We start from the raw sequence: 21,255 nt of genomic DNA on the forward strand, positions 1-21,255 counted from the left end.
CGAGAATGGAGAATAAGCTCTGCTAGGGCTTGCTCGGAGATGAAGAAGGTGATGATTAGAGAAGAGAGAAAACTCAGAGAAGAATGCACACAAAAAGGTACTGAATAACATCTAACTGTATTACTGTTTTAAGTTTGCTTTTATAGCTGTTCTGATACACTGAATCTGTTTTGTTTTTGTTTATTCTAACAAATTAAACTAAAAATGAGTAATTAAATTGTTCTTGGAATAATTTGCGGGGAGAAAGGGGCCCACACTGTAACGCACGCATTATTCTAATTTCTGACCCTCTACACACAAACCGCAATCACGTTTCAACAGCTTATGACTCACTTCGTCACTCCTCAGCTCGTCCGAGTCACGCCTTTCATTCATCTCTCCAAACATCTCCTCGCAACATCAATTTCTTGTTCCCAAACCCTCTCTCTCCCCAAATTCTCTACCAAAACCTCCGCCCTCGCCCGCTGCCGAACGCACTCTCCATTTCCCCCGGCGATGGATGCGAAACCGCCGGAATCCGCCGCCTCGGGCGAGGACTTCGTCCACGTCCCGGATCTGAAGATGGAGAGTTTGTCTGAGAGCATAGTTCGAATTGACGAGCCCTCCGACGCCGACGCTGCTCCCTCAACGTCGGATGACGCGCCGGATTCCGATCACCGTCAGGTCACTCTCCCGGAGGAGCTATCCAGAAACGTTCTAGTCCTCTCGTGCGAGTCTGCCGCCGAAGGCGGCGTCTGCGACGTTTACTTGGTCGGAACCGCTCATGTCTCTGAGGTATTGTATTGGTTCTGGTAGTTCAGAATCAGGTTTCAGGATTCGTTATGCTGTACATTGTCACTATATTCAACGAGAACGAATTATTAGGGATTGTTTTAATTTATTTTATTCTGTATTTTGTTTCAATCGGAACTGTTACTCTCATTTTTTACTTTATCGTATCAATTCTAGTTGTTGTAATAAGAAGTACAGTTGTTGAATTGCTGAGAGTTTAAAATTTATGCTGAATTTTGTGCAGGAATCAAGCAGAGAAGTTCAAGCTATAGTGAATTTTCTTAAACCGCAGGTTTTGTTTCCCTTTTGAACTTACTAATACTTGGCTGGTGGATTGATCCTTCAGTTGCTTGCTCTTGGTCTAATGAAATGATGCCCCTTGAATTTTTGGATTTTTAGTGATGTAAACCTGTGGCCGGTCTTTGTTTTGTTACAGGCCGTCTTCCTAGAGTTGTGCTCCAGTCGTGTTGCTGTGCTTACCCTTCAAAATCTCAAGGTTTCTATCCTTTTAAATTGTTGTTTTGTACATTTCCTTTGTACTTTAGTCCGTTAATTGTTGGAAGGTGGCTTAATTCTTGTCACGCCTAGCCTCCCACTTTGACCACTTTTGGGAGTTTTCGTAATTTTAACATGGAAGGTTTTATGGTTTAATCCCACATGGTAGGGTTGAGTGAGACCCTAAGTCCAATTTGTAAGAGTATCTGGCTATCCCTCTTACCACTCTAACTGGTAACTTATGTGCGTAGGTTGCAAGTGTGATGTATTTGAGTGTTCCAATTTGTTGGGTGTGGCGGCATTCTTTAGTTTGATATTAGATGAGTGGATTGCTCGAAAGATAAAGTATCAAATGGCTGTGTAATTGTATGGCTTACTTGGTGTTTCACTGAAGGACATAACACACAGAAACTCATTTTACCTTGATGATTTAAACCTTATAGCTGTCAACTTTCGAATAGTTTAGTATTTCCTTTTTCTTAAAGTAGAAAACAATTAAAGCAATAAAATGATAATTGTAATTATTGTTCAATTTTCCACATGCCTTATTCAAACCTACTGTCAACTAATTTCATTGATTCTATCATATTAATCTGGTTCTCGTTCAGTTGTTTGCATGATTATTGAATTTGCTTCTTCCAGGTACCCACTGTGGGAGAAATGGTTACAATGTTGAAGAAAAAACATAATATGTTTGAAGTGCTTTATGGCTGGTTCCTTGCCAAGGCAGGTTTCTAGGCAATCATGTGTCATCCTTTAATAGGCTTTCAATCATCCACCTTTCATTCCTATGTTTCTCATATATCCTGCTATTAAGTTTCTGACAGATTGCTAGTAAACTTGAGGTCTTTCCTGGCTCTGAGTTTCGTGTGGCATATGAAGAAGCCATCAAGTATGGTGGCAGAGTGATACTTGGTGATCGCCCTGTACAGGTGGGATTAGTTTTTCAATTTAATATGTTGAAGGCAGAGAAAATTTATACTCTGTTGAAGTTAAATATTCCTCTGAATAATAAAGAGTCATGTTTTTTACACTTATCTCTAGAAGTTAAATTGATAGTATTGCAAGTATATTGTAATTTATTTTCATTACAATATCTTGGACTCTGGTGTTCTTGAGAATAAATTCATGTTGCATAATCACTAGAAAGCCTTGTGGTATATTCAGCGACTGGAAAGTAACTCTATATTCATTTTGTCCAAACAGGGGAGATTCTGTGTTATAAAGAAGTTCCTTATCTCATTTTTCCAGCATATTTGTAAATTAGAATACCCTTCTTCCAATGACTAGAACTCGTGACCACTATGTAACACAGTAGCATTCTCCAAGCTTACCGCCAACATGTTCATTCTATTGGAGAAAAATCTTTATTTTTTCTGGAGTCCTGAATCTGTTACTGGAAAAGGCTCAATGCCTATTGTTAGGTTACTTTATGCAAATAACCTAATTCGATCCCCTCTTCTCACTTCAACACTCGAACAACAGAATTGAAAAGTATGTATGTATTATTGATTCAGTAAAGTATAAAAAATACATGTATACTCTCCCCCAAGGAAGCTTATCTTCCTGGCTAATATGCCCAGTCTATACTAAAAAGAAAATAACCTCCTGAACAGAAATAAAAGAAGACTATTTATAGTGTCGCCTTCCCGCGCCCTATCCTTTCTGATAACCCAATCTGCTTCTACTAATTACCGTTTGGTACTAGCGTATATATACCGTTTGACCTTTGATCCCATCCTCCCTTTCATCTGCCTCTACTTCTGATAGGATCTAAGGTAAGAGGATAGAAAGGCGGGAAAATGAGAGAGCGGTTAGGAAAGGCGGGATGGAAGAGCTTATATAAATAGAGTTCTATTCATTGTTAGAAGGCAGCTAGCCATATACTTTTGTGTAAACAGGTCTTGGACCTTGTTGAGGGGGATTAGGCTCCCGTTTCTGGATTTCGTTACACGGTACAATATATACATTCACAGTGAAATTCATACTATTCCTTTGTTATTTCTTGTTTCTGTGCTGTTGGGTGTTGGGATATTGTGAGAAAGTTAGGTTTCTCAATCGGAAACCTAACAAATTGGTCCGACCTGCCAGATCTTCATCGGAGGAGCGAACAGAGCGCGTCTGAAGAAGAATGGAGGGAAGGTTGATTGCGATTGAATCGTCGGTAGAAGAGTTGAGAACGGAGATGAGAGCGGTAACTTGCAAACTACAAGCATTTAGTCGCGCTCGTGAACGACGAACCAGGAACCAACATCGGAGCTCCGAAGGAAGTCGTGATCCCGTCAATGGGGTATCGGAGGACGAGAAGGTCCGATTAGCATACATAAGTATGGAGGGTAGCGCGAGGTACTGGTTCCGATTCTGGAGGGAGAAGGCCACGAACCAGTCGTGGGCAGGATTGAAGGATGCGTTGGTGGTAAGGTTTGGAACCATTGTTGAGCGTTTGGCGACATCGAAACAGACGGGGACGGTGGACGAGTATGTACGTTACTTTAAGATATGGGTGGGTCGAACGTAGAGTGTGCCGAACGAGCAGCTGTTAGTATATTTTCTGCCAGGATTGCAAGAGGACATACGGAATCAAGTCCGACCGCATGACCCGTAAGACTTGATGGTGGCGATGCGAATCGCAAGGGATGAAGGATTCCAGGAAGGCGAAAAGGAGAGGACGACCGGATTCGAACAGGAGAGGACTGTTGGACCCAAACGAGAGAGAACCACTGAATTTGAACGTGAGATGACGACCGGAACCGAACGGTCTTACGTTTGTAGTCACATGCCGAACGGTCTTACAGCCAAAACGGTCTCCCCATCATTGATTGAGCGGTCCGAGGCCATAGAAGACCAGTCGTCTGAGGGATGAACGAGCAGTGAGGTGACACGGTCCGAGGGTAATCGCTATAACCAAGGCCGATTGGGAGTTGCCGAGCGATCCGAGGCCAATCACCCAGGCCGATCGGGAGCCGCCAAGAGTGTGGGATCAGTCCGGAAGATGCACGGTTTGATATGGAATCGAACGGTATTGGCCATTAAAGGACGAACGGGTTTGATTAATTTTATAGACAAGGGTCTGGTAGAGGAATTGGGTTTGCCCATGGAGGATACCCAACCGTACCAGGTGAGATTGGGGGATGAGCAGAGGAAGAAAACCAACACGATCCGAACGGTTGAAGGCAAGGGGAAGGAACCGAACGGTAGAAAAGCATGGGAAAGCAATAGAAAAGCTGAACGGTATAAAGATAGGGGAAGATTTCCGAACAGCATAAAGGCATTGGGAAGAGAGCCGAACGGTATCAAGATAGGGGGAAGAGAACCGAACGGTATAAGAAGTTATTTTACAGGGAAGAATAAGAAGCTCCTCGCCTTTAAGGAAATAATGCAGACACGAAAATGGTCCCATAAGTTCTGTTTCTCATTTCGACCATCACCCAAGTCTCCTGACAGTAAGTTGCAGGGAGTAGCTAGAGGGTTCCCTTCCTGTGATAAGACCATATACTTCCCTCCTCCCTTCTGGATACCGTTCGGTCTATACTTCCCTCTTCCCTTCTGGCTACCGTTCGACCTCTACTTCCCTCCTCCCTTCTGGATACCGTTCGGTCTATACTTCCCCCTTGCCTTACCGTTCGGCTTCTCCTCTCACACTGTTCGGCCTCACTTCTCCCTTGCCTTACCGTTCGGCCTCACTTCCCCATACCTTACCGTTCAATATTAGGTTAATTTCCTCCTCTTTTATTCCTAACACCTATTCATCACTCTTTAAAATTATTTCTATAAGTATGGGAGAAATACTGGCATGTTCTAAATTAGATTAATATGTTCAACATGTACTATTTTATTATGTGAGCTTTCAACTTGGTTTAATTGGCATGAAGAGCCTTTTTTTATGTATTAATGGATTGTGATTCTGATTGATACAGATTACATTAAGGAGAACATGGAGTAAGATGCCACTTTGGCATAAAACAAAACTGTTATACTCTTTACTTTTCCAGGCAGTTTTTTTACCCAGCTCTGATGATCTTAACAAGATGGTAAATTTTATAATCCTCATGTACTAGTGATAAGTTTGAATTGTTAGTGTTTGTGCTATTTAATTCTTGTCTATATCCTAACTTGGGTTTGCTTTCTTCAGCTGAAGGAAATGGATGACAGTGACATGCTAACTCTGGTTATACAGGAAATGAGTAAGGAGTTTCCGACTTTAATGGAGACTCTTGTGCATGAACGAGATCAGTAAGTCGCATTGCACTTAATATCAATTTACTGATTCATTTATTGCTTCTATTACTTGTAACCTGCTTCCCAATCTTTAGAGAATGCTTCAGTTAATACTTGTCACCCTATTATGTTACCACTCAGGGGTTCTTGTTGGAGGGTGTCTTGGTTCTGTTATTGACATGCATATTCTTGTCACCCTGGTGGTCTGAAATTCAATACCATGGGGGCATGGACCTTTTACCTATAGTGCTTTTTTTGCCTAGGATATGAGAAACCTTTCAATCAATTATATTTTGGAGATTTGTTTTCAGGGGATACTATCTATATGTGATAGGTTCCTAAACTGGGAACCTAATCAAGAACTCCCTCACAGTCTCTCACACCCAGAAAACAGAGAGAAATATATGGTGAATTATGTATTATTAATAGAAAGAATAGTGTGTGTATACAAGATTCAGAGGCATAACCCTCTTCACAGGTCAATGGCCTGTTAACAAACAATGTACTAAAAAACTGCCTTCTAACTATCCAAACAATCTATTTATACAATTCCTCTACCTTCTATCTTAATCCCATTTCCCATTATGCCCTTTTATCCCAAATACCCTATATCCTAACATTACACCCGCTGCAGAACAACCTTGTCCTCAAGGTTGGAATGGGGAAGCTTGGTCTCATGGCTCCTCTTCCTCATCGGCTTACCATACGAAGGAAACCCACTGGCTTTGCCCTTCAATTTAAGTCAGGGGGCTTGGGCGGTGGCAAATTTTCCTCTTCTTCTTCGGCCAAGATCAGCATTCGCAATCCCCGCTCTGGACATTGATGACCCGGGCTGAAATGCCCTCCGCACCAGAAGCATCTTCCCTCTTCTCTCCTTTTCACGTACTCCTAATATGGTAGGTTGCGGGTATTCCTTTCCCTCCAGTCCCCAGTCGTTCTTGCGGCGCCGCCTTCGGGGGTTGCCTCTTTCTTCACGGAACCGACACTTTCCGCGGCCCCTCCTTGACTTTGCGTATCGCGTTGGAACTCTACTCGCGCCACCACTCTCGCCGTTCGTCCCCACGAACTTTGGTTCTTGGGCACCGACCCCCGTCCCGTCTTTGTATGCGCACCTAATTTCTCCACATCACGCTCGACTCGCATGGCTGTCATCAAGTCTTGGGGATCATGCGGCCTGACATGGTTGCCCACCTCCTCCTGGAGTCCTGCCATGAAGTAGCCCAGAATCTGTTCCTCTGGGATTTTGGTGGTCTGCCCCACCAACACTTCGAACTCTCTTACGTATTCCTCCACCGTCCCGACCTGCTTAATGGTCGATAGCCTCTCATACACTGTTCCCCGCGTTCCTCCCCCGAACCTAATCCCCAAAGCTCTCTTTAACCCTTCCCAAGAATGGTTCTTGGTTTTCTCTCTCCAAAATCGAAACCAACTCCCAACATACCCCTCCATACTAATGAAAGCCAGTTGTAATTTCTCGTCTTCGTCCACTCTCTGCACCTCGAAGAACTTTTCCGCCTTACTGATCCAGTTCCACAGTTCGCCACCTTCGAACACGGGTAACTCCACCCGTTTTCTCCAATTAATTTGTCCGTCCTGTCGCCCTTCTCCTCGTCTTTCTCTATCTTCGTCGGGTCCGACACCGTTGTCATTCACCGAAGATTCACTGCCCCCTTGGCGATGGTCGTTCGGGTCGCGATTGCGATCCCCTAACATCTTCAGGATCGCCTGAATATCCTGACGCATTGCTTCGTAATTCTGCCTCCATGCCCCGATTTCATGCCACAAGAACACCGTATCAGCCTTCGTCTCGGCTATCGCAATGTATACCGCCTCCATCTGCCCTTCTATTGCTGCCACTCTTCCCTCCATCCCGCGCGCTCGTCACTCCTTCGATCGGGATGAATCCGGCAGGTCGGATCAATTGATAGGTTCCTAAACTGGGAACCTAATCAAGAACTCCCTCACAATCTCTCACACCCAGAAAACAGAGAGAAATATATGGTGAATTGTGTATTATTAACAGAAAGAATAGTGTGTGTATACAAGATCCAGAGGCATAACCCTCTTCACAGGTCAATGGCTTGTTAACAAACAATGTAACCAAAAACTACCTTCTAACTATCCAAACAATCTATTTATACAGTTCCTCTACCTTCTATCCTAATCCCATTTCCCATTATGCCCTTATATCCCAAATACCCTATATCCTAACAATATGCCTTTCAAGTAGTAGTATGCTCTGCCCTCTGGTGGTGGGACGATTGTAACATCCCAAATATATAATATTAAAACTATAAAGGAACTATCACATAATTAATATAATAGATTAGTTAACAACTAGGAGATATAAAGTTTTATTACAGTCATTTAAACATAACTATAACCAAACTCCATATACAGATTTACTAAGCTCAAACCATATACAAGATTTGGTGTTTTAAAACAACCAAAAGAAATGACAGCTACTAAAGTGATAATACAAAAACTACTAAGCCTCTGGGCAATCTCCACCTAAGGCTTGCTCCATGGTCACCTCATCATTTTCTGCTCACACCCACCAGATGATTATAGCCAAGACAACAAAGCACAAGGACATACCAAAAAGACATAAACAAAAGGGTAAGCTAGTGATACAAAACAATTCATAATATATATTAACATTTCACACATGAATCACATTTCACATAAAACAATTCAAACATCTTAAACATGCCAAGACCAAGACTGGACTATCCATATATAGTATGAATGTCGAGCTATGGCGGGTCGTGCACTTGTGGTGGCTTTTACTTCTTTGCAAAGCCATTGTCAAATGGTTTCACCCTACCACACTCACAAGGTTATTCTGTATCGCGTCTTAGGCCATACTGGAAGCACCTAGACTAAGACTTTCTGCTACTCTGACCACATGTATCAATCTTCTCTAATTGAAAATGAACGATCATTAGAGTTTCAGGATAACCCCTAAGACTGAGTTCCCTACATTCATACCAACAATACTTGAAACCACCAATAGGAATTTCCTCCTTGGAATTCTTTTCCACACTTTTTCATTCACATACATATCTTTCATATAACTAGAGTAGGCAATCACATGAAACCACTGCATATCCATCAATGCACAAGAACCAATTCAAGAAGAACCAATAAACAACACTAAAACCTTTTAAACCCATACTTAAGGGAAGGCTCAAAAGACACATGCATAGGAAATAAAGTCCACATGTAGAGGAAAATGTGAGAGTTCAAGAAAAAGAGTGGAAACTAACTTACTTTTTCGGACAAACTGATCGGATAGGTTGGTAGACTTTGCCTGAAGGATCACATACATGCTTCCTGATCTTCAAACAAATGACTCAGCAGGTAAAAGACATAGAGGAAAGGAAAAGCACTAGACGAAATTGTTTTTAGAGAGATGGTGTGACTTGAAATAATGAAACTTGTCTTATAAACTTCTATTTATAATAAAACCATTTAATATTAAAATAATTGAGTCTCACAATTTTTAAACTACTACTACTTCTAAAATGTCATTTTTCTAGGTTTTACATCCTTCCCAACAAAAAAAATTTTCGTCCTCAAAAATTCACTCATTAGGTAGAATGAAAACATGCTCTCCTCATTTTCTCTATCACAACCACCTAGCTCAATCGAGATACTACTCCTTAACAACCTTACTATCATGAAAACCTTGTCTTTGCGCTAAAATGCTCTAGTGTTCAATAATGTAGATTGGTTTAGCCCCTATTCTCAAATCAACTTCTCAACCTTCAAACCTCAGCGTTAAGGATCCTCCTTCACATGACCAACAAATTTGTATCTGACTTGCACTACCTTTTGTAAATTCTTTTTAAAACTTTAGCTAGCCTTGACATCATATTAATGTCTGACTGATATCACTTCACCTTCTCTTGCTTCCTCTTTGAAACACCATACAACTGACTTATTCAGTCATGACTTCTGATTTTTCTGCCAACTGTTAACACTTTTGATCACTCTTAAACACAACCACTTTGATAACTTCACCTTCCTTTATTGAGCTTTTCCCTTGAGTAACTTAGTCCTTCATTACAAACGCAGAACTCTCATCCGTTGCAACGACAAAACCAATTTGAGCTCTCCATCTTCACTTCTTTAACTCACCATTCTGAACCATCTGCATTTCTTGACTTACTAGCTTGTAACCATGCTTAGATCTGCATCTTTCTCAACTTGAAATCACTTGCTTGATTAGTACTTAGCAATCTTATGATACATCTCAAACTAGAATTGTCCAAACTGCTTTTTCTTAACCCATTTTGAGAATTTCACTAGTTATAGTATTGCAACTATAATAATGAAATCTCTTTACAACTTTGCTTTAGACCCCAGTCTTCATACTCTCCAACTAATCTTACTTAATCCTTATCGAACCAAGAACTTGAATCTTCTTTTTGTTCTAACAATCTTAACACTTTCTCCTCTCAAGATTGACACTACAACTTGAAACCATAGCTTAGTTCATCTCCTTCGTCTAGTGACCCATTTTCTTTGATCAATGTCCATTAACACTCTCTTACTTCAAGTTTAACACCGTAGCTTGAAACCATAGGCTCACTTCGTCTTCTCTGTCTCTTTCCTATTTCCCTTATACACAACCTCACCTTTGTCTTTTGAAGGTCATCAAACACTCTTAACTCATCCCTAAAACAAACATCTCTACCGATTAAAGAGGACCACAACTCACAAACCATCAACACATTAATAAGAAAGCTCTTCTCACACACCTCTTACTTATAAGAACATGTCCACCATCATCCACTCCGCTACTGTAATCCTCATACAGTCATACTCATCTGTTTACTGAAAAAGATAATCCATTCATGTTAGCTTTAACCAGAAAATCACCCCTCTTGAGAACCTTTTTAAAAAATTTTATGATTTTGCAAAACCTAGAGAACTCATCTTTAACACGATAACCTTATCATTCCATTTCCTCAAGATTGTCTCCATTCCTTAGGAAACATAATTCCCAAAAACCATTGTTACTTGAGCCAAGACTTACACTCGAACTGTTCCACCTGCCCTCTACTTCTCTTCCAAGATCTATGAAACTTGTAGCTATTTTGATTATTGCACTGAGTCTAGACCACTACTACTTTAACAACTCCTCCTTTTTCTTCTTTTACTCTACACACCTAACAGGAACTATACAAAAAGGAACTATGGACATTGGTGCAGCTTCATACGCTAATGCAATAGTTCACTCCACTACTTTAAGGTGGAAATTCTTGTACCTGCTTCAGAACATCCATAGAAACCCTTCCACAATTAAGATCATGTCTTCTCCTCTTCACTTGTCCTTGTTAATTTTCTCTAATTCTCACAATCATGGTTATCAAACTTGCGAGTTTATGTTTCTAGACCTGGCTTTCGAGTTATTAGAAAGTGAGTTTATGCCTAACTCATCCCCACACAACCGGCTTGTAAGGTGAGGTTTGCACCTCACTTATATATTATCATTTGGCCTTATCTCTAGTCGATGTGGGACTTCCAACACATCCCCACATCGGGTGGTCCGATAGCGGCCCGATTGCGGGTGGAAGAGAAGAATAGAATGCCCACTTAGAACTCGCTAGGATAGGCTCTAACCTGGCTCTGATACCAACTTAAGATTGAAACTGCAAAATAATTCTAGAGGGCTTGATTGATCCCTCTCACAATCTTCTATTTATAAGAATAAATTGATACACAAGTACATGATAAATAGGGTAACCCTAGACACAATATAATCATGATAAATAGAGTAATCCTAGACATAATATAATCATGATAAATAGGGTAACCCTTGACACATTATAATGATGATAAAATAGGATAAATATCCTAACACTCCCCCTCAAGCTGGAGCATACAAATTATATGTACCAAGCTTGGAACAAATAAACTCAATCCGAGGACCCCTTAATGACTTTGTCAATACATCTGCGAGTTGATCGTTTGACCCAATAAACTCAGTACATATTTCTTTGGTCAACAACTTTTCACGAACAAAATGACAATCGATTTCTATATGTTTAGTCCTCTCGTGAAACACTGGATTTGATGCAATGTGGAGAGCAGCTTGATTGTCGCAATACATCTTCATAGTATGGATGTCACAAAATTTAATCTCTTGAAGGAATTGTTTCACCCATATAAGTTCACATGTTAGTGATGCCATTGCCCTATACTCGGCTTCCGCGGTTGATCGAGCTACTACATTCTGTTTCTTACTTTTCCATGAAATAATGTTTCCTCCCAGAAAAACACAATATCCTGTTGTAGACCGTCTATCAATAGGTGAACCTGCCCAATCTGCATCACAATACCCAGAGACATGAATGCTTCCTTTATCTTCATATAACAATCCTTGCCCGGGAGCCTTCTTTACATACCTTAGAATGCGAATGAGAGCATTCCAATGGTCAACACATGGAGCCTGCATGAACTGACTAACCACTCCAACTGCAAAGGATAGATCTGGCCTTGTAATAGTGAGATAAATCAGTTTGCCAACCAGCCTCCTATACCTCTCTGGATCGGAGAATAATTCACCTTCTTCTGTCCTTAATTTCTGGTTTGGGTCCATGGGACTGTCTACCGGTCTACAATCAATCATGCCTGTTTCTTGTAATATATCAAGAGCATACTTCCTTTGGGAGATTACAACTCCATCTTTTGATTGCGCTACTTCAATGCCTAAGAAGTATTTGAGACTTCCAAGATCCTTGGTTTGAAAATGTCTACACAAGTACTCTTTTAGTTGAGATATTCCAACAACATCATTTCCTGTAATGACAATATCATCAACATATACTATTAAGTAAACACATTTTCCGAGAGAAGAATGACAATAAAAAACTGAATGGTCCACTTCACTGCGTTTTAGCCCAAATTTTTGAACAATGGAGCTAAACTTTCCAAACCAAGCACGTGGGGATTGCTTGAGGCCATATAGAGATCGATGCAATTTGCATACCATACCAGACTCCCCCTGAGCAACAAACCCAGGAGGTTGCTCCATATAAACTTCTTCCTCAAGATCACCATGTAGGAAGGCATTCTTGATATCCAATTGATGAAGTGGCCAGTGACGAATGGCTGCCATGGCAAAGAAGAGACGAATAGTAGTCATCTTGGCTACAGGAGAGAAAGTGTCACAATAATCAAGACCATAAACCTGAGTGTAACCTTTTGCAACAAGCCGAGCTTTGAGCCGATCAATTTCACCATCAGGGCCAACTTTAACTGCATACACCCATCGACAACCAACCGCCTTTTTGCCTGGGGGAAGGGGCACCAGCTCCCAAGTATTACTGTGGTCAAGAGCCTGCATTTCTGCAATCATAGCTTGTCGCCATCCAGGATGATCAAGTGCTTCTTTCACATTCTTGGGTATAACAACAGAGGACACTGAGGATAAAAGAGAAAAATAGGAGGACGACAATCGATGATAGCTTAGAAAATTATAAACGGGATGAGGGTTCCGAGTGGAACGAGTACCTTTTCTGAGGGCAATAGGCCATGCTGAATCATTTGCACCAGGAGGCGTGGGAGGAGGTGACGAGGGAGAAGAATCTGAAGTAGGAGATTCACCATTGTCTTGGGGAGGTGGACTATCCATTGGGGCCCTGTGTGGGATGATCTCAGTATGTGGAGGAACAGGTGTAGAAGGATTGTGATCAAGAGTTGGAATGATAGAGACAGTGGAGCTATTTGATTCAGCCATTGGAATAGGAAGGACCTGCTGGAGGAAAGAAACATCCTGAACAGATGGAGAGAAGTAAGGAGTCTGTTCAAAGAATGTGACATTGGCAGACATGTAATACTTCTTAGTTTCAGGAGAGTAACACCGATATCCTTTTTGAAGTCGAGAATAGCCTAAGAAGACACATTTGAGAGCGCGAGCGGAGAGTTTGTCTAGACCTGGAGACATGTCATGAACAAAACATACACAGCCAAACACTCGGGGAGATGTATGAAAGAGAGGATCATTAGGAAACAAAATGGAGAAAGGGACTTTATTATCAAGAGAGGAGGAGGGCATCCTATTAATAAGATAACATGCAGTTAAGATGGCATCCCCCCAGTGATGGACAGGAATATGGGCACCAAGCAAAAGGGTACGAGCAGTTTCAACCAAGTGTCTATTTTTTCGTTCTGCTATACCATTTTGCTGTGGTGTATGAGGACAAGTAGACTGATGTAAGATACCATGGGAACTCAAGATGGCAGAAAAGGAGGATGAGAAATACTCTTTTGCATTATCACTTCTTAATATTTTGATTACTTGACCAAATTGATTCTTGATTTCATTCAAAAAGGATGTAAAGATAGCTAACAATTCAGAACGATTTTTCATAAGATAAACCCAAGTACATCTTGAATATTCATCAATAAAGGTAACAAAATATCTAAAACCAAAGGAGGAGATACGACTAGGTCCCCATATATCAGAATGGATGATGGAAAAACTAGAATTACATATTGATTGAGACCTTTTAGGAAAGGAAGATCTAACATGTTTTCCCAATTGACATGACTCACATAACATGACCGACTCCTTTGGAAGAAGATTTAGATCCATTTGCAAGGGTTATGAAATGAGGTTTTTCTCGAAAGGAAATAGATGAGAACAAAGAGGTATTACCAGAAATGTGATCAGAAGCACCTGAGTCAATTACCCATGAATTTTGACATTTCATAGATTGAGAAACGCAAGCTGTTGATGTATTGGGAGATTGAGATGGTTGTGCCAAGGTGTTAGACTTTAACCTTAAATACTCTTGATATTCATCCTCAGAAAACATAGAAGTGGAGGACCATGATAGATAATTTTTTCCATTTAGCTTCTCGGAGGTAATTGATGGACTTCCAGAGAAGGAAAGAGTACTGCCAGACGCCATTTCTGAAGAAGACGAATAGTACTAATTTGGAACAAGAAAACCCTAAGGGTTTAGACGAAGGAAACTGTGACAGTGATGGACGACGGTGGCCGGCAACGGCGGGTGGTGGCCGGCGGCGACGGTGGCCGGACGGTGGCCGGACAGTGGCCGGCGGTGGCCGACGGTTGACGGTGGCCGGCGGCGGGCAGCGGCGGACAGTGGCGGGCGACGAAGAACTATGGCGCCGGACATATATATATTACGAGATAGAAACCAGAGCAGGATCGACCCGCTCTGATACCAACTTAAGATTGAAACTGCAAAATAATTCTAGAGGGCTTGATTGATCCCTCTCACAATCTTCTATTTATAAGAATAAATTGATACACAAGTACATGATAAATAGGGTAACCCTAGACACAATATAATCATGATAAATAGAGTAATCCTAGACATAATATAATCATGATAAATAGGGTAACCCTTGACACACTATAATGATGATAAAATAGGATAAATATCCTAACACGAGTTAACTTAGAAGTAAACTCGTTTTTTAAGTAAACTCGGTGGAATTGATTGTGAAACCAGTAGGATTGTGTATAATCGTGATATTGGAGCGATTTTGGGAGCTTGAAAGGGAAAAGAATTAAGAAAAACGAGCTCATTTTGGGTTTAGGGTTTCATGACCTAATTGGCACTGTCTCTCTCGCTCCTCTGCTTCTCTCTGTGGCCATCTCGTTCGCCATCGCCTCGCCTCCTTCAGGTCCCTGTTGCGTGCGCTCGTTCACACTTTGTTTACACTCTGTTTGTGGTTGTCGTTATGCCTGGTTCGGGCTTGTCGTTGTGCTCGTCATTGCACTGTTGTCTCGTCTCCTGGGCTTGCCTTTTGGTCTCGCCTTCTGGTCTCACCTCCTTCCACCATTGCATCACTCACTGTTGAGTGAAGTTATTTTTTCTTAACAAAGGCATGAGCTGAGCCTCTGACATTGTTTTGGTTTTTAATAGGTAAATGAAATTGTTTTTCTAAACAATAAAACCTAAGACCTCTGTCACTATCACTATTTTTTCTTTTATGTTTAATGAAAAAACTTAGAGCATTATGTCTCGAAATAGATCAAATTTAATGGATACTAATCCAAATATTTATGTTTTATAATATTTTTATAAATAAATATGTCTAAGAATTTTATTTATTTGAAGTTATATAATTTTGTAAATTTATTTGAATTAGGATATTATTCATATAATTTTTTTTAATATTTTTATATAAAGTAAACTCTTACAAGTTTATGAGTCGAGTTTATTAAACTCTCACGAGTTTACGTAAACGCTCTAGTTTGACAATCTTGCTCACAACACTTTGCCTTCACTTTTTAACTTGATCTATGCCTAGTGTATAACCATCGACTCTCCTCCTTGAAACACGAAAGTTCTCTTAAATATCATAAACCACTAGAAAAGAGATTGGAAAACAACCAAACCATCCTTGCAGTCAAACCTCGAACTTACCAAAAGAAACAACGTCATCTCTCCTTCCCTTGCGTTTGTCAGACATCTCTGATTCACTTAACACTTGTCCCCAACTATTTGCTTAATCCACACTTGATGCACACCACCATTGTTTTTCCTTCTCTTAAAACAAATCCACACTTGATGCACCACCATTGTTTTTCCTTCTCTTAAAACGAGGAACACCCCTGGAAGACCAACATCTACTAAAACAAGATGGAAAGATGACCAATCCTCTTATAAGGTTATGCTCCAAACTTGCTAAGAAACCATTTCATATAAACTTCAAACCTGAACCCTTTGATCACCTCGACAAGTGCCACACATCCTAGCAATCTTCATGTAATCACCACTACAGCAAACACTACTAGCTTAACTTAAAACCTTCTTCAAGAATAAACCTCTTCATTCCCTATCTGGCATTAACATCCTATCTCTGAACCTCAACACATCTTTTGACCCATCATTAACTCCTTAGGCCGTTCTATATCAATCACTCCACTGATTTTTGTTGTCTAGGATCCCACAACTATTATCCTCCTACCCCATCCCAAACACTCTGACCCGATATGTACAAACTGCCTCACTATACTCGATAGACTAGGATCTAGCAACTGTCTCTCCTTAATCAACTTAGAAAATCACTAGATATAGTCAGACTACTATATCTATTGAAATCAACCTCAACTCAACCTGCAACTTCATAACTCCGAACATCTCAACCAACCCAAGCTCACTAATCATTCTCGATAACCACTTTTGTAGCTTATATTGTAGACACCTTTTTTTCCCATCTATTTCAAAACTTTTCTTCTCCCTTCCTCATTCACCGTACTCTAATTCTATAGCCTTACCTTTTCTTACAAAATTGATTGTTTGATGTACTTCTTCCTTTGGTGCTTGAAATCTTCCACCTCAGCCCAAGGTCAAACCTTCCTTATATGCAAACCACTTATCTTGAAACATCCCTCTAAACTTAACTTTGATGCATCCACTTGCTGAGAAGATCTAACCATCTCCTTCTGATTATTTTACTTAGCTTAAAACCCTTACAATACTTCATTCTCCTCAAAGACCTTTTCTCCAACTTGGAAAACTTTGCCTTACACAACTACTCCTCAAACTCTTCTTCGTCTTATACCTCTTTTCTAAAGATTGATTCCCCTTGGTCCACTTCAGAATTCCTATTTCCTTTTTAACTTTAACCTCAAACCTTCCATCATTTTCCTTATAAGTCCCAAACATTTCTGATATGCAAAACCATGTTGCCTTCTCAATGTTGCTACGCCAGTGCACACTGACACCTGCGCTTTTACTCTGAATTCTAAATCCAATTTCTCTTGCAAAACTTGTGATTTCTACTCCCCTAACTCTGTTCTTGAGACTCCTTCAACGAAAATGTAACTTTTGAACTCCAACATATTTCTCCATCCTTTGCGGGGCAAAATCTATGATCTTCTAATACCCAAGCTCCCACACACCATATCTCCCTATCTTCAAGGCAAATTCTAATAAAGGTATACAGGTCAAATTATCCTTGAATCTGCATTCCTCTACCACTATAGAGCATAAAACACTACCACAAAGGCAAGAACAAGACAAGAAACACTATAGAAAACAAAACTCGGACCACAACTCTTCTTTCCCCAAACCTTATGAATTAAGAAAGGAAAATCATCTCTGATAGAGTCATGAGTGCGCACCCTTATTACTCTTATCAAGTTGTTTTTCTGTTCTCAATACTTCCAGTTAGATACAACTCTTCACGGGAAAGATACGACAAACCAACAACTCTCAAGTTATCCTAAGGATGAAATGCTCTGATACCATTAATGTAACATCCCAAATATATAGTATTAAAACTATAAAGGAACTATCACATAATTAATAGAATAAATTAGTTAACAATTAGGAGAATATAAAGTTATATTATAGTCATTTAAGCATAACTATAATCAAACCCCATATAAAGATTTACTAAGCTCAAACCATATACAATATTTGGTGTTTTAAAACAAGCAAAAGAAATGACAACTACTAAAGTTATAATACAAAAACTACTAAGCCTCTGGGCCATCTCAACCTAAGGCTTGCTCTACAGTCACCTCATCACCTTTTGCTCACACCCACCAGATGATCATAGCCAAGACAACAAAGCACAAGGACATCCCAAAAAGATATAAACAAAAGGGTAAGCTAGTGATACAAACAATTCATAATATACATTAACATTTCACACATGAATCACATTTCACATAAAACAATTCAAACATCTAAGACATGTCAAGACCTAGACTGGCTTATTAGGATTTAGTATGAATGTCGAGCTATGATAGGTCGTGCACTTATGGTGACCTCTAATGCTTTGCAAAGCCATTGCCAATAGGTTTTACCCTACCACACTCACAAGGATAGTTTGTATTGTGTCTTAGGTCATACTCGAAGCACTTAAACTAAGACTTCCTACTACTCTCATCACATGTATCAATCTTCTCTAATTGAGAATGAACGATCATTAGAGTTTCAGGATAACCCCCAAGACGGAGCTCCCTGCATTTTATACAAACAATACTTGAAACTACCAATAGGAATTTCCTCCTTGGAACTCCTTTCCACACTTTTTCATTCACATACATATCTTTCATATAAATATAGTAAGCAATCACATGAAACCACTCCATATCCATCAATGCACAAGAACCAGTTCAAGAAGAACCACTAAACAACACTAAAACCCTTTAAACCCATACTTACAAAAGTGGCGCTCAGCCCCTAGAAGGTAGAGCTTAGCGCTCTAGCCACTAAAAAGTGGCGCTCAGTGCCAGAAACCTGACGCTCAGCCTCAGCGACACAGGAATGTGGCGCTCAGGAGCCCAGAAAGAGGCGTTTGGTGCCATATTAGTTGATAACACACAGTGTTTATGGATTTTGATGTACCTAAGACTTATGCAATTGATCAAAAGGGTTTCTTACACACTAGAATTGATATGAAAACATGTTTATAAATAAAAACAAAGTACCTCTTTGATCATTAGACCCGAAACTAGGTGCATTAAACCCATATGACAACTCCAAAAGTACCTAAACTCAAATCTACACTTTCTAACTCAAAACTCTGCAAACTAAAGGTATGAACAAGTCTTAATGGACTCAATAACATACCCCAAAATCTAATTTTCATCACAGCCTCTATACTTTAAGTTTTCACTAGTTAGAACCTCCAATTTGGACTAAAACGTGATAGAAAAACAACATAAGAACCAAGTATCATTTCCACCTCAGATTTTGCCTAACTCAACACCTAAACAAGTCCTAAATCACTTAAGAATTGACCCTAAACTTCTGATTTTTTCATCTAACCATTTTCTCAAAATCTCAACCGTTAAAACCCCTAAAGTTGAACTTGAAACTTTTTAAAACCACTCTACTAACTAACACTTGTTCCTATTTCAGATTTCTACTAACTCTAAGCTCTAACAAGTTTCAACTAACACAAAACCAGACCTGAAACACCAGATTTCTCAATCCAACCCTTATCTCAGAAACTTGCCTATCAAAACCTCAATTTTTGACTAGCAAACCCATAACTTTGATAACTCACTACCCCTTAAACATTGCAGCCAATTCCAAACATCAATACAACTTCATAATATATTATTCATGACAGCAATAACATCAAAATCACATCATACCAGATATTCAAACATCATGCTATCAATTAACATCATCTAAGCACAATAAATACTAGAACGAATATGACAATTACAATTAAATCATCCTATCATCCAAACAATCACAAATCATACTTGTAAATTAAAATTTAAGAATGCACACTACCTTCCCTTACCTGTTAGAAACTTAAACCAGCTCTAGAGAACCCTACTCTGCTCTCTCAGCTTAAAGAGGCCAAATAACACCTACGGACAACGAAAGCATGGTTAAGGTATGCCATTAGAACTACTCATCAGTAGAGAACTTAAGGGAAGGCTCAGATGACACATGCATAGAAAATAAAGTCCACATCCAAAGGAAAATGTGAGAGCTAAAGAAAAAGAGTTGAAACTAATTTACTCTTTTGGACAAACTAATCGAAGGTTGGTAGACGTTGCCTCAAGGATCACATAGACGCTTACTGATCTTCAAACAGATGACTTAGACATAGAGGGAAGGAAGAGCTCTAGAGGAATCTGTTTTTAGAGAGATGGTGTAATTGAAATAATGAAACTCGTCTTAAAATCTTCTATTTACATTAAAATAATTGAGTTTTACTATTTTTAAACTACTATGTCATTTTTTTAGGTTATTACGATGATGTTTGTTAATATAAAAACTTTGGTTTGCCTTTCATGCTTTTGATAACTATGATGTACTTGTAATCTCTACAAATATGCAATCTCTTCCCCCAATATTTAGTTAAAAGTAGACCATATGTTGAGGAGACTGAGTAAATGGTTGCATCGAGGTTGACTGCCCGTTCAATTGACAGTTTGCCGTAACGTTTTTTACAATTTTGTTTATAAATTTTACATGATTTGACTTTCATCCATCAGGTACATGTCCTCCACATTATTAAAAGTGGCGAGTGAAAATAGCTCAGTTGTTGCTGTTGTTGGAAAGGGTCATTTACAGGGAATAAAGAAGCATTGGAAGCAACCTGTCGTGGTGGGTGAACATTTAGTTATTTGTCTGGTATAATCGACAATTTATAAGTATTTTTATCACAAAATTGTATAACCAGTCATATGAACCGGATTTTTGCCCCTTATTTTGCAATATTTTTCCAAAATCATATAGTTATGCTTTTGTTATTCATTGCCATATTTTCTTACCTCAGTTCACAACGTTTTCTTTTTTCAGATGAAGGATCTCATGACAGTTCCATCTGTTGAACCAGCTGTATCTGCAATAAGAATCGTGACATCCGTTGGTGTTGTCGTGGCTGGGGTGGCCATTATATCAGGAATCTATCTTTCATGCAAGAAATAACTTTCTTATAAGAGATGCTGTCATCCACCACAACGTCGATGTAGGAATTGAAACATGTAGCAGTTGAGTCAACCATCAACGAAGTTGATGCAGAAGCTATTTATCTTTTTCGTATCAAGAATAACAATTCTTTTTGAATCTTTACATAGAAATCATGTTATACAATACTAATAAATACCCAGTCAGATAGTTCCATTTTAACAGGAATCCCAAGGGAGATAGAAAATGGTCTAATTACAATTTTTTATTCTTGCGCATATAACTGTTGGGAATAAACAATAGTGATTCCATATATTATTAGGAAGAATACAAAAGTATATGAAAGTTAACATTTTTATTATAAAAAACGCCAAGTAAAATGGAAATA

The 21,255-nt window shown here is 39.6% G+C and overlaps 1 protein-coding gene across 1 annotated transcript; it reads left to right on the forward strand.

Annotated features, from left to right (window-relative positions):
• The first annotated feature begins 287 nt into the window (after positions 1 to 287).
• Positions 288 to 21,128, forward strand: LOC108340255 (uncharacterized). The gene is made up of 9 exons (XM_017577502.2): positions 288 to 774; positions 1,016 to 1,063; positions 1,208 to 1,267; positions 1,909 to 1,992; positions 2,094 to 2,198; positions 5,184 to 5,297; positions 5,399 to 5,499; positions 20,453 to 20,564; positions 20,760 to 21,128. Exons 1-9 carry the CDS (start codon positions 325 to 327, stop codon positions 20,886 to 20,888), a joined length of 1,203 nt encoding a protein of 400 aa, XP_017432991.1. The 5' UTR covers positions 288 to 324; the 3' UTR covers positions 20,889 to 21,128.
• Positions 21,129 to 21,255: the final 127 nt, after the last annotated feature.

The sequence above is a fragment of the Vigna angularis genome, chromosome 5 (assembly GCF_016808095.1).
Source record: "Vigna angularis cultivar LongXiaoDou No.4 chromosome 5, ASM1680809v1, whole genome shotgun sequence".
Taxonomy (NCBI): Eukaryota; Viridiplantae; Streptophyta; class Magnoliopsida; order Fabales; family Fabaceae; genus Vigna; species Vigna angularis.